We start from the raw sequence: 14,658 nt of genomic DNA, 5'->3' as shown, positions 1-14,658 counted from the left end.
CAACAATCATGCCACACTCAAAATCACTAGGTTCACGTTTAGATGAGAACATTATCTGAGGCTCCTGGGCTGTATCTGCATAAGTCTATGTATCGTACCGCTGTCACACAATTGGCTGATTGAATAATTTAATGAATAAGAAGGTGAATATGTCTTCCTAATAAAGTGTCTGGTGAGTACATATACATGCCTTAAGTGGACTCCAGGAGAAAAGTGCAGAACATGAAACTTTTGAGAATTAAAATGAATACCAAGCTGAAAAAAACACACTACACTAAACTGTTCAGTCTCTACAGAGTTTAAAAATGTGGGACATCAAACTGTTTTCCACCTGAGGCCAAGGTGAGGATAGTGACTCTTAATGAAGCCAGAGTCTCACAATAACGCCAGCAGTGTCCTGAGGGATAGTACAGGAGGCAGAGAGAAACAATCCCCAACTCAGACAGACTACAGATACTTGACTGCCCTTCACTCTCATTCACATCGAGCAGAGCCAAGAGCAGCCATAATGAAGAGCTGCAAAACAGACTCAAAATGATCAATCAATGAAGTGGATATAATGTTTCAATGGGTGTAAATGGGCTCCTTAATAATTAATATAAATAATAATTAAAAATGATATACATGTAAATATATATAATATAAAAGGCAATCAAATAATAACAGAATCCCACAAGAAATGTACAGCTGTGAAATTTACAGGGCTGAAAAAAACTGCTGGTTCAGTGCAGTGTGGACTGGAAGCTGTAGGTACGTAAATAAGGTAAGGGCCAATTTCAGCTGACCAAAGTGTTTTACACATTGGATATCATTCAAAATGAAAAAATGACCTCAGCAAGATTTTACTGTAAAGTTACTTTTAAAAGCCACTACCCATGAGTTTCACTGGGGCCGCTGTGTTTTCTCAGCACAACCGTAATAGAGGCTGTTCTGTATCCTAATAAAATGCCCCAATTGAAGCATACACATGGATAGAAGAACATGCCCTAAAATGGACCCCTGAGGAACCCCACATGAAATCAGTAATATTAACTAAAGTGCTTCTTTGCTTGAGGTAGAAAGGACACCAATTCAGTGCCGACCCTCCTATTCCAATACAATTCTCCAAAAGCTCAATGCGTCCATCATGGTCCACAAGGTGGATGAACTCACCATATTGAGTGACTGTGGCAGAAATCCAGAGCAGAGATGATCTGTCTGAAGAACTTGCGTGCCTCTTTGGGTGTTAACCTTCCTTTTTTCACCAGATAGTCAAACAATTCTCCCCCAGACACGTGCTCTAAAACCAAATACCTGGAGAAAGAGAGAGAGAGAGAGAGAGAGAGAGAGAGAGAGAGACAGAGAGAGAGAGAGAGAGACAGAGAGAGAGAGATGTAGCAGAGAAGCAGTGAAAGATTAAAGGGATTGAGGGATAGACAGGCAGATAGACAGACAGATGGATAAAGGGAGAGACAGAGAGAGGAAAGCAGAGACAGACAGAGATCATTTACAGAATGAAAAAAAAGCATTAAAAGAAGTCTCCGTCAAAGAGTTCATCTTTTTCCTAGAGGATCTTTTTTTTTTTTTCTTTCAAAGAGACCCGATGAGCACTCAAAGAGAATAGACAATTCCATCCCTGAACATGGAAGATATTGACTTAAGCAAGCAACCAGGGAGCAGAGTGCTTCCCTGTAGTCTGCAGCACTACTGCTGCCATGCCCTTGGATGAACTGGAGAAACAAACTGACAAGAAGATGTTTGCTCACTCCTTTACTGTTGGGACGCAAGAGTTTCATGTCTTTCATAAGATACTCTGTGATCAGATGGTGACCTCCCTGCGAGACTCATGACTACAAGATAAATGGAAGAAATAAAAAAATCTACAGAGGGAAGTAACTGGGATTAAAGATTAAATGGATTCCGGGGCTGCTTGTGCTTTGGTTGAGATAATATGAAGTTTCTCAGGTTTGGCCGTTTGTCATTGAAAGTTCTACAAGTGACTACAATCAAGATGGAAAGCTTTCTGTAGTGCAGAACTTTGTGGAGGTGTGTCTGCTGGGAGAGATAACACCAAGGGTAGAGGGTGAATACAGTCTTGTGACTGTGGAGGTTTGGTCACATTTTGACAAATGACGAATTTTTAAAAAATGTATCAATCATGCACAACACACAGTTCGTCTTTCATAACATAAAATAATAAAAGTTAAAATCATCAATGTGAGCTGTGAGATGCACAAAGGGTTGGACAAATGTTACAAAGGTCTCAGGTCTTAATTAGCAGATCAAGCCTATCACCTGTGTCTCCTATTATTATTATGAACTGTAAGCTGAATCAAATTGTGGAAGGCTATAGGAAGACAAACATGTTCATTCTGGGGTTTCTTACAGTGCAGAATGTAAGAAATGGCAGTTACAGGGAACTGTAAAGGTTAAGATGAGATCTGGAGAGAAGCTGGTAAGATGCAAGCATATCAAAACCCCCAAATGATCTTCAAGAACCTGAAGGAAGGTTTAGAGTCAAGAAGGCGGTTCATAGTTAAACTGTGCAGTGCTGTCTGCACCAACAATCTTCATAGAAGAGTCCTAGGCACCTTACCTGCAACCTGGCCATGAAACTCAATGTTTGAAGTATGCTAAATAACATTTTTGTGCTGTGAACTGATAAAGTCCTCCAGAACTCTCTGGTAGCAATCAATGAAGATGCACTTGGTGAATAAATGTACTGCATTTCATAACTGCACAACTATTGATCATACCTGTGATTTATTCCGAATCAAATGTCTTACATTTATAAGTAGTTCTGACCAGAGGAGTATGCCCCCCCCCCCCCTTGTGAATCTTGGTTCCTTCCAAGGTTTCTTCCTGCAGCTGTAAGGGAGTTTTTGGGTGATACTGTCGCATCTGGCTTGGTCTTGTGTTTAGTTACTGGATTTTTATAAAGCTGCTTTGCAACATCAGTTGTGAAAAGCACAAATAAATGCATTTTATTTTTATTTGATCTGATGAAAAAACACCCTGCCAACTGTGAAGCTTGTGGGTGGATCTCTCATGCTTTGGGGTTGTGTTGCTGCCAGCAGCATTGGCAATACTGAATGGGTGGAGGGAAGAATGAATTCCATAAAATACCAGCAAGTCCTGGATGCTAATGTCAAAAAATCTGTTCAAAGGCTGAAGCTGAAAAGAAGATGGTTCCCACTGCAGGATCATAACAGAAAGCATGCCAGAAATCAACCCTGGACTACCTAAAGAGACACAAACTGAGGGTTTTTGGAATGGCACTCAGTCCCATGATCGAACAAGCTGAAACAAGCTGTGCATGGGAGACTTGACCTGGGAATATCTCTGCGGAAAAGGCCTGCTGCAAAGAAGAGCAGGGGAAAAATCCAACTACAAGAACAGAGACTTTTAGCTGTGTTACTTGTTAATTGTGTTGTTTTGTTTATATTTGTTCATATTTTGGTTTATGTTAGATTAGCTACAGAGACTGTAACGGTTTTCTACTTCTCAATTAAAGGGTGCCCAAACTTTTGTAACGGACTGTTCGTCTCTGTCTGAGTGTGTGACTGAGTGTGGCCCTCTCCTGCAGGCAGTAAGGCTAGATGAGTGTGTGTGTGTGTGTGTGTGTGTGTGTGTGTGTGTGTGTGCGCGTGTGTGGTCAGAGTAGTGGGCACTCTGCCAGCTCCAGTCATTTCTCCAGCTCTTCTCCTCTCCATCTCGACTGGCAAATTGAATCAGAGGCAGTTAAAGTCGCTCTCTGATCTCATCACTGTCCTCTGGCCTTTTGTCTCTCTATCCAATACCTGGTCTTCACCCACAAATTCCAGCTAGCCCTGGGTAACACTGTGCTGTGTAACTCGTATAGGAGCTATAAAAGTGCTAAGCGGAGCAGGAGTTTTATAGGTGCTGCCAGGGAGCAGCCCGCTGCAGCCCGTGTCTCTAATACAATATGGTCCCAATTGGTCTCCTTCTGCGAATTTAATGACTCCTCCAAACCATTAGAGGTTAACAGGAGTACTGCACTCTGACTCCTTTCATCTGGCTCTTGCTGGGGTGGAAGCTTGTTTCCAGTAAGAAAGACATGGTACACGTAAAATCAAGAGCTTCCAATGACGTCAAATCAAATAGAGCAGATTTGCAGAGCGGATTCTGTCTATTCATACTTTGCATTGTTTAAATAGGGAGGAATAAAGGCCTCTTGACTTTTCAGCCGAAGCCTCAAGGGTTGTACAGACACGCCGGGACGCATGTGTGTGTGTGTGTGTGTGTGTCTATGTGTGGAGGGGTGGGCTGTAATGTGATTTCAGGGAACATTATCTGTCATAACATTACATTATCTGATTGTTTCAACTCATTTGAAGTGGGATTTGTTTGTGCAATTATCTGTCATATCTGTACAAACTATTGAAAAGTGTAACATGATTTGGGTGAATCTTTATTTCCCCCTAAGGAAAATTCATTTCAGAATTCCCGACATGATCTGCCAAGGCAAATAAAAACCCAACAAAACGTGTTGATCTTTTCTTTCTTTTTTTCCATCCCTTTTTCAGGACAGCCTGGATAATCACAGATTAAACACGTACTGTGTGCTCTACTGCCTTTTGCATTTCAATTACATCCGTAATGTCAACCTTAAGACATCATGCTAGTTAAAGAGGCTCACTTAGAATATTAAAGCTAAAATAAAAACAAAAATCACTCAACCAAATGACAAAATCACAGAGAGGTCAAATACGGCTGTGATTTTAGTGATGTTTAAGCAATAAGTGAAGAAAACATATGTGACTACTGACACATATTTGGTGCCAGTCTTAAGACTTCAGTCACTTGTAGGGTTGCAATGGTATGCAATTGTCATGGTATGATAACCATTTCACTGTGTCACATATACATACGTACACACTATATATTATTACTGCATACATTTAAAGGCAAGATTTTACTGTTGTAGTTGGTCGAGATGGACGTTTTGAACTACTATCTTCAAAAAATAATTAATTAAGACCTCTTATGAACTCTGGGCTCTAATTATATTCATGTAAAATCACGCAGTATTACTCTAAAGCATCAGTCTACATGCTTCTTTCACTTCAGATGCCAGTTCTGTATCAGTGGCCTTGTCCAGAAATGCATGTGAAAACGTGTCCTTGAGAGGAAGCTCAAACCATATTTACTGCAGTGTTAAAGGTGAATTGCAATCCCCATCTGTAATGCGAGTCAAGGAGGAAAAATACCAATTTTACCTATTTTGCTACATTTAGGTCAAATTTAAAGGAACTATATTATACATTATCATCAATGTACTGTTTTCTTTTTGTCAACAGCAGACATGAAGGCATAACAATACAAATAAACTTTACCATAGAAATAAAGGGTAACATGCATCGTGACATACTGTATGGGACAGTGTTTCTATTGTACTGGGAGGGCTTTTGGTTGTTCATTGTGTCTTGGCTATAATGTGACTCAAATTTTTTCTGTGGCTTGGGCCTATTCAGATATACTCCTGACACTCCTGAAGGTGCATACAACCAGTGACCAGAAGTAACCAGGAGCCTGGATGTGGACATTTTTTTTTAATAGCGCATTTTATGATTGTCACTTAAATGTTCACACGCTTTTTCATTAGGAAGTGAAGTTATAAATGGGACACAAATGGATGGATCGAGCTTTTAAAGATGTGCTCTCCATTCTTCACTAGGTTGTATTGTTTTTCAATACTGATATTAAGCAAATGTACATGGTATAAAAACCATCCATTTTCATACCGTGATGTACAGCGAAACCAGTTACCGCTGCGACCCTAGTTGCATGTTGGGTGTTAAACACATTAGCGCTGTGTTTACATAAGCGATGACTCGTGGCCACATTAGCGGATCTGAGTCTGGCGTGACTAACAGGCTGCTTTGCGCTTTAATCATTAATGCCACTTCAAGCAGAGCAGCCGAATCATCCTCTGCTCTTCGCGACCAGCCTCTTGCGCATCCCCATAATAACAAAACAACTGTTATGGCAAAAGACAGCTAAAAGAATTGAAAAGGATAGAAATGCAAGCAAGGCTGCTACTTACAAATATTTCTTATTTTCGTAGACGTCGTGCAACTTTAAAACGTGTGGGTGTTCTATTAGCTTGAGAATAGCGATTTCTCGCTCCACCTGTGGAAGAGAAGAGAAAAAGATTCTCAGATCTAGTGCAGAACCAATGAAGCACAGTTTAATGGATGCGTCAGTGTTTCACAAAGACAGTGAGGTGATACGGCCCTGTAAGAAAAGTGGATAAAGGTTAATGTACAGTGACTTTCAAAATACAACTTGGTGACACACTCGCTTTGAAATCAGCAACTCTGCAAACTCAAGAGATTCACCTCTGCATGAACCAGGAGTTACATCATCATCATCATCACCACAAAAAGTTACACAGAGTTTTCAGAGAGAGTTTCTCTTCAGCACTTTAAAATAGCAAACTTTAAAAAGAGCAAACTCTACTCAAGAGTGAACTGCTCAGCAAGTGCAGTTCTGAGGACTGTCACATCATATTGTAATGTGTGGGTTTCATCCAAAAGTAGTCAAAAGCTGTAGGCTGGCTTTTTTTTTTTTTTAACAACCAAACATTTCTGATATTGCAGAGTAAGAGCACCCATGGTGGAGCTCCAGTTGCATGCTGATAAGAATGCTGAAAAGAGGAACCCTGTAGTTCAGATCCAAACCCAGTGGTCCCAGAGGTGCCACATGATAGTGCTTGGGAGTCTGTGGAGACCACACTTGTTTGTGTTCCCTGATGGAAAGGATTGGATGGTAGGCTTCAGCCTTGCTTCAGGTATGTGTCCACATAGTTAAATACTCTTAAATAGCACTAAGAAACTCTGAGCAATTGGGGGGTAAAAAGCCTTGAACAGGACATCTCTAAGCTTAACCCCGACAGGTTCACTCGAGATAACAGATTTTAATGCTCGAGTGAATCATCACATTTGAATCCATCCAAAAAAACATCTCCTTTTCTACCTCTAAACTCAAATCTGGCATTTGTCTGACTCTGTTTCCTGGCCAAATTCAACCCTAAAACAAATGCATTAATCTGGCTCGGTGAGTCAGTGCACATTGGAGACAGTTAAAAGACAGAAAACACAAATAAACACAGGAGTAGTTTGTCTCAGTCCAGACCAGAAGCTAGATTTGCTGGCTGTGTTGATCACAATGGAGAGAAATAATGAATAGGTAATACTACAGAGAGAACCTCACACAACATGCTAAGTCCTGCATCGTCTTAACAGACTGTGGAACATTCTGTGCCACATTGATTTGACTGCTACCTGCACAAAGGTGCACATGTAAACATGGTTTCCATGTATGGCCAAGGCCAAAGTGTACTCAGTCTGACTGCATTCGGCTCATCCTTAAATATCATGGCAAGTGTGCTTGACATCTCCAGCTGAGCCAGCAGGGAACCCAGAGAATTCTTCAAAGCTCAAGCACTATGGGAGAGTTTAAAAGCCATAGCCTAAGCCAGAGATCGTGCCTATTGTACGTTTGGCAATCAACTTTGATTCACGTCAACGTCTTATGAATATTTCCAGCATGCACACCTGTCATATGTGATCAGAGGAGAACATGGGGGGAGAGAGAGAGGGTTCCTCTATCCCGCTGACCCTGTCTTGCCTTGCCACACCCAAACTCCTCTCAAACACAAACACACACAAGGCTTGCAGACCACTGCAATATTCCAACTCCGTCTTGCTGTATCTAACTATATGTGGAGGATATAGTTGTAGTAGTGGCCCATCTGCTGCCTCGCAGAACATTCCATTCAAACACAATCATCGTTTCACCCCAGAGAGAACAGCCCTGACTGTAATTAGAGTTTATTTGACCTTTCCAATCCATCATCATGACAAAACACTAAACAACAGCTCAACTATCTTGAAGCCAAGTCCTTCACATGGCATCTTCATTTGTCTGCCAGATGAGAAGGCTGTTGTGGATCAGTGACCTGGTGGCACTGCAACAAGCACCATCTTGACAGAGGTTCAGTTAAATGGGACAACCCCAAGGCTCCCTTAAGCCCTGTGCCAACACTAGCCAGCAGTGCAAAGCATGGCCAAGCAAACGAGGCCAAGGACATGGCAGGAGTTACCAAAACACATAAATAGTGAGAAAAAAACACAGAGACAAAAGGCCATCAATATAACATGGCTGTTTAGGGAGAGCTCAGATATAGCCTCAGCCAGGGAGGTAGAACAGTCATACAAAAATCACACATTGCTGCATGAGCATGAGATGTAGAGAGTCTGACAACCTGTCCACATGTATCCGGATATTTTTCAGGATCTCTCCAGGATAATTTCTAAACAACTTCTCTGCCCACACAAAAACACCAAACAGCCCAAAGTGCTTGTATGAGCAGGCCAGCCCAGCATGGGGGGCTCACACCTCACAGTTTGATTTTAAATTCCTAAACAAGCAAGTATAATGCCCAAAATAGACCTAAACACAGCAGGAATACACATATGAGGAAACACATTTTTTAACAATTGTATTATTCAAACAGCAGGTCAATATATATACATTTATTTATTTATTTACATTACTGTCACTCCATGGCTCTAGAACACCCACACACTGCTGGTCATGGGGATCATGTGGAGTTTTGTAAAAAAAAATTGAGCACAGTACATAGACACATTGTCATAAAAAAGTAAACCTACTCATTAGTCGGCAACACCCATGCACAAGTTAACATCGTAAAGTATTTATTACTATTTTTTTTTTTTAACTCTGTTTTCAGTAACCTAAAACACCACGTACGTGTGGACTGCAGGCCCTTATATAGATAAAAAGTAATGTTTTTAAAAAATATATATCTATATGTGTGTGGACAGGGCTGAGTCTTACAATCTCGTCGTAGTTATTTGTCAATTTCGTCTGTTTTAAGTACAAAAAGACTACTGTAGCCGGCTAAAGGCTATCATACATCAGAGAAGCAGCTCCACACTGCGCCACTTAGCCGGAGGGTCTCTGGGTCTCTGGCATTAGGTAGAAAGATAGCAAAGTGTGTTTATAGTCCATGCTCAAGTCCGAGAACTACAACATTTGGTACTCATAGGTTTTAAGCAACAAGGATAAGGAAATAAGGGAAAAAAATGCGTCAAGGCTAGAAACATTAACTGAGGTGTAAACAGATATTTACCATGTATCTGTCTGTCTTCTTAACTTTTATACTTTTGAATAATGCATTGCAAAATGAAATCAAATATCAAAATTGATTGAAAGGCCCATCTGGAGTTCTTGGTGGCTTCAGTTTGGAACTAGAAAGTCCCCCAGGGCAGAGAGAAGACTGGAGAATGGGGAAGATGCGGAGGAGGTGGTTCATCACAGGAAACTTTATTGGATGTCACACTGGTAGGCTTAGTCATCCCAATCCCTAATCTCCCAAAAGTTGAAATGTGCTGGCACAGACCAATGCTAGCACATGCCATGTAGTATGGGCAAATATACCCTATGTTTTTTTTATTTTTATTATAATGTTCAAGTGCAGCTTCCTTGTGGTAATATCAGAAATGTCCAAGTTTACAATGGCCACTTGAATGCACCATAACTTTTTCCCACTCCATCTTACTGTATTGACAGACTTCCTCAGAATGTCAGCAAGTTGTTCCCCTCTGCTCCCTTCTTCTATGAATAGACAAATGTTAATTACTTCCACAACTCTGTGTGCATGCGCCCATCCAATTTACAGGCAGCTTCATTAGCACATTACACCAGCAGGTCTGGTCAGGCCTCAGCCCGAGCTGTAGCTGTGTGGGCCTGGGTTTGATCCAGGTTCAGGTTTCTGGGGCGCTTGCCTTGGCGGAGGAATGAACAGCGAGGTAGCTAATCAAGCATGACAATCGTTAAAATGCAGGAAGGTTAGCTCGGTGCCCCTCGTTGTGTCTCTCGATCTGTCTCTCACAGGTCACAGAGTTTGGGTGTCTCATAATTACCTGTAATGTAACAAAGTGGCGCGTGCTAATGGAGAAGAATACGTAGGCCATCTCGGCCGTGAGGGAGAATTGAACCTAAGAAGATCCTGCCGCCGTTCCAAGTCAAGGTCGAGCAAGTGCGCGAGACTGACACTAATCCAAATTGGTTATTTGACGGGGAGAGCGGGAAGATAATTTGCCATCCACAATCACCTCAGTTATCATCGCCGAGTCGTGATCATTAACTTGAAAAAGGTCAGTTCGGGAAACGTTCTGTGTAAAATCACTGATTGGTATTGGTCTGAGGTGGGCTTGTGCTGCAGCCATCTCTGAGGCTGTTACACAAGCTAATGACAGCTAGCAGGGCTTTTTTCTCCTCTTATTAACAGAACATTTTGGAGACCACGGACTGGAAAAAGAATAGGATGGTAAAAACCCAGGAACACTTTCCCAACTCCTCCAGTACTCTGGAGTCTGATGCTCGCCAGTGCAATGCAGTTAGCATTCTCTTCCAACCCCACTGAGCTGCCCCATAACACTGTATTAGCAGCAGTCTGAAAAGATGCAGTGGCACATCGAGTGTCTCAGAGGAAGCAGAGCACATCAACCCTAGCCTTTAGCATTGTGTAATGGGAAGACTCAGCTAGCGATGGGAAATTGGCCATGACTAAATTGGGGAAAAATTGAAAAGGAGGGCAATAAATAAAAACAGACAAATAAAGGTGACACAATACCATATAATAGCCACTTTTCATTCCCTAAATAACTTTTTCAATGGATGCTTCACAACACAAAACAGGAAGAACAAAACTGTGGACCGTCTAGAGGTCCCCGAGGACCAGCTTGAGAACCACTGCTGTGGAGAATCACTTAATAACCTTTTTTAAAGTTTTGAGAACATTTGCATAATGCGAAAGTTACTCAAAAAACTCATTAAAACTCCTAAAAGTCCTTTATATAATACAAAGCTTCTATACCTTCCATAAAAGCTTCTTAATGGAACCGCAAGTGTTTCTATTCTATTTTTTTTTTTGGATGATTATGAGATGACTGACGAGACAACGATAAGATTTTTTTGTGTTAAAAAGTTGCATTGCCAGCTAGAACACCATGCAGAGTAAATATCCTAGAGTCTGAATTTTACTCGATGGAGTACAATCCATGATTACACTATTACAGTGTGATTGCAACGTACAGATGGTATTTTAGAGCAGAACACTTCACACCACATGTTCAGGGTGCCATACTAATTAGTCTATGCACTGGACATGGAAAGAACAATGTCAAAAACATTAAAGTGTCTCTTATGCAGTGTTATCTGTTGATGTCTCCATTGTCAGTTATGGTTAGACGTCAGTGAGGAGACCAGAAGAGGTCATTTTAGGTTTGAGAAAAAAAAAAAAAAAAGAAAGAAAAAAAAAAAAAAAAACATAGCCTGAAGTAGATGTGAGCTTCTGAGATAAAGCCATAAGACATGAAGTAGTATGCCATCTAGAAAACACTGTCACTGTACAAGTAGCCATGTCAAGTGAAGTGCTGCCCCAACTTTCAACTGGAAATGAAAAGCGACCTCTAGGCCTCACACTGCACAGAGGCATGACGTCTGCCCTTCACATGATGAAACAATCAGCAAGCCTGGTCTCAAGATCCAAAGACAGAGAAATCCCAGCCATCAGGGCATGGTCTTCTACGCCTCATATCTATCTGACCATCTCCTTTCATATATCCTCCTTTTCTCCCAGAGCTTCCTGTGCTGCTGTTGAACATTAGGTTTTACTGTTGTGCAGCAGGCAGTTTGGATATGGTGTCTATAGTTCAGTGGACCAGATTCATAAGACAAACCATCAGGACTACCATGACCTTATTAGCAAACAGTAGCACATTCTCTTATTCATAGATGAAGATCATTAGCCTGTTTTTTTGTATTGATGATGTGTGGCACTTTAATCAAGAAAAACCTTAGCTAGTTTGAATAGACTAAAACATTCAAAGATACCTCTAGGCTTTAGACATTACTAAGCACAAGTCAATAAGGTGACCATAGTACTCTGCTATTCGTCCAAGTATTCTCTGAAAAGGTGGGTCTTCAGTCTGCGTTTAAAGACAGCGAGCGACTCGGCCGTTCGGACACCCAGGGGAAGCTCGTTCCACCACTTCGGTACCAGGACAAAAAAAAGCCTGGACGCTTGTCTTCCATGGATTTTGAGGGATGGCGGGTCGAGCCGAGTCGTACTTGAAGCTCGAAGGGCTCTAGGTGCGGATCGGCTTTTGCCATCAAGTATGGTGGGGCTGGTGTGTTTTTGGCTTTGTAGGCCAGCGTCAGGGTTTTGAATGTGATGCGGGCAGCAGCTACAGGAAGAATCGAACAGATTTCCTTTGGCGAGAAGCTGATGTGGACTGTGTGATTTTCTCCACAATGTTCTCAAACATGTTCGGTCGCACAATAAAAGGGGAGGCAAGCAAACCTGAATAAACCAGTTTACAAACTTTGCGCTCTCAGGTATGAGGCTTTATGTGCTAGGTGTTTAGCCTGCTAGCTAACTTATTAAAGCCTAACTAGCCAGCTATGGGCCTAAATACTACATTACCTGTTTCAATAGGATTTTCTTACACTAGTCGACTTTGCTCGCTCAGACATAAGTTTTAATTGTCTACACTGTGTCTGTATCACAGAAGAAATTGATAATAGCAGGTGTCCTGAGTGGTAATTGGTGGATCTGTGGCAGAGTTAGCTAAGGAAAGGTTAGCTTAAAATGTAGGCTACAGATCCACCACTATATTTCCAGCACTATTCGCTTGACGTGTCATTGTTGTCTAAGAACATTTTCTTTGGTGGACTGTTTTGTTAGCATGCTAACTATGCTAATGCTAACCAGCAGTTTAACATTTTGCTGCTGCCATCACATAGAATCATCTGCGGTAATTGTGTAGGTTAGGCTACTCCTGCCCCCTCCACCCCCCCCTGCGATATTTGGAGACGATATGAAATAGGTGGATAGCGCCCAACCCTACCAACTATCCATCTAGAAAAGTACTGCTAGTTCATCTGTCTCTTCCCACCAGCCCTTCTTGTCTAAGCCACAGTAACTGTTCCAGATGTGTGAGCCCCCAGGCTTTGCCCACATACTCCGCTTCTCATTAACACAACATGTGCTGAGTGTGAACCTTCTTCGGCAGAAAGCAGAAGCCCTGGACATGTGAATGGAAAGCTGCTAATGCGGATGAGCGGCGACGGAGTGAAAGACAGCTGCACCGGGGGACGAGAGGAGAGAGGGGCGAGTCGCTGAGAAACACTCACTACTGAACCAGAAGCCCCCAGGCAGCCACCGGCTAACGGAGCAGACTGCTCCGCTGAGTCACATGCTCTGCCATTCTGAAGCGCTCATCTTTAGTGCTGATAAAGTACAGACTGTGAAGGTTTCTTATGCCCGGCATGTGAACTGTTAGGCAACCCTTAACAATGATCTACCTGTCAATCATGCAGGACCCATAAAAGCAGTTAAAATAGCTCCTCAGGACATATTTGCCAGCACCGGGGCGCATTTGTCCTTTCCAAGGTCTACTCACTTCTGCTTTTCTATTTATTTTCCCCACCACCCACTTGAAACACAAGGCAAAAGGCTGACTCTGTGAATCCACACATCCCTTACCACTGGGACAAACACGACGCAAGAAATGAAGTGTTGCCTAGCTATGTTTACCGCTTGTCTCAAGGTCATGCAAATAAGCGCAAGGCCCCAGTGCCTGACGTGCCGCTCTGCATGCTGTCCTACATTCATACGGCTAATATTCACATTCTGCTGCAGGCTTGTTTTACACTTCTTTTAGGTGCTGGGTAGTTCCCCTTCTCCTCGACTATATGGCATGCGTTAGCAGGCCTCAGAAGTGTTCTGGGAGTCAGGTCCCCTTTTTGTTGGAATAATCAATACATTTCAGTGATGGAGAAGCTGAATGTCTTGCACTCTACCTCTGTTCAGGTTAAAGCAGACATATCTCAGAAACACTATTACCGGTTAGCCTACAGCAGCCACGAGTGACCGAAATTGGCTGGGAAATTGGTTGAGATAGGCCTGAGGGTCGACTGCAAGAGCCTGAAGAGCACAAATCGAATCGTTAGAGGGGTGGGCTGGAATGTCTTTCACAAGCTGGAATACTTCAGCTGGGAAGAAAAATACAAGCCCACAGCACAGCCTTAAGTGATTCCTGCGGGTGGAAATGTGCAAGATTACATCTCTTTTTTTGCCCTTGAAGCCTCTTTCCGGATGGATAATAAAACCACTTCGTTTACGTCAGTTTTGTTGCATGGGAATTCGATCCTCTAATCAGATTCTTTGAAATGTCACAAGAGCTCAGAGACGCCTTCAACCCAACCACAAACTGATGCTACTTTTACCAAGTAATACAACGTTTACAAACTAAGAAATGGCATCTACATTTGCTGTATTCATCATTAACCCTTAATGACACCTCAATGCAGTCGTCACGTTTATAAAGGACACATGGTCAATATATTAAAAGTTCTTCTTTTTATAATATTACTGTCATGCTTCCTTGCTCTCCTCCTGTCACAGTCAATTCTGAGCCCTTCACTTCCAACGATCCCACAGACCCCCGCGTCATCATCACATATCCTCAATTAACCCATCATGGACCATTCTCTACATTAAATTCACCTGGGTTTTGAGGCTGTTTACCTGTGTTCAATTCCATCCATGTCTGTATAAAT

General features: G+C 42.1%; 1 protein-coding gene across 3 annotated transcripts in view; it reads right to left on the bottom strand.

The window, feature by feature from the left end:
* The window catches only part of brsk2a (BR serine/threonine kinase 2a), a 239,743-nt gene that overhangs the window by 72,335 nt on the left and 152,750 nt on the right, over positions 1-14,658 (bottom strand). For all 3 annotated transcript variants that reach the window (XM_072669124.1, XM_072669138.1, XM_072669132.1), the window contains exons 3-4: positions 6,047-6,132; positions 1,153-1,293 (exon numbers count right to left, since the gene is read on the bottom strand). In XM_072669124.1, the coding sequence (XP_072525225.1) occupies positions 1,153-1,293; positions 6,047-6,132 (227 nt within the window). The remainder of the gene's footprint in view (positions 1-1,152; positions 1,294-6,046; positions 6,133-14,658) is intronic.

Source organism: Salminus brasiliensis, chromosome 2, assembly GCF_030463535.1.
Source record: "Salminus brasiliensis chromosome 2, fSalBra1.hap2, whole genome shotgun sequence".
In the NCBI taxonomy this organism is placed as follows: domain Eukaryota; kingdom Metazoa; phylum Chordata; class Actinopteri; order Characiformes; family Bryconidae; genus Salminus; species Salminus brasiliensis.
Note: the sequence above shows the minus strand (reverse complement) of the source record. Positions and strands in the feature narration are given on the sequence as shown.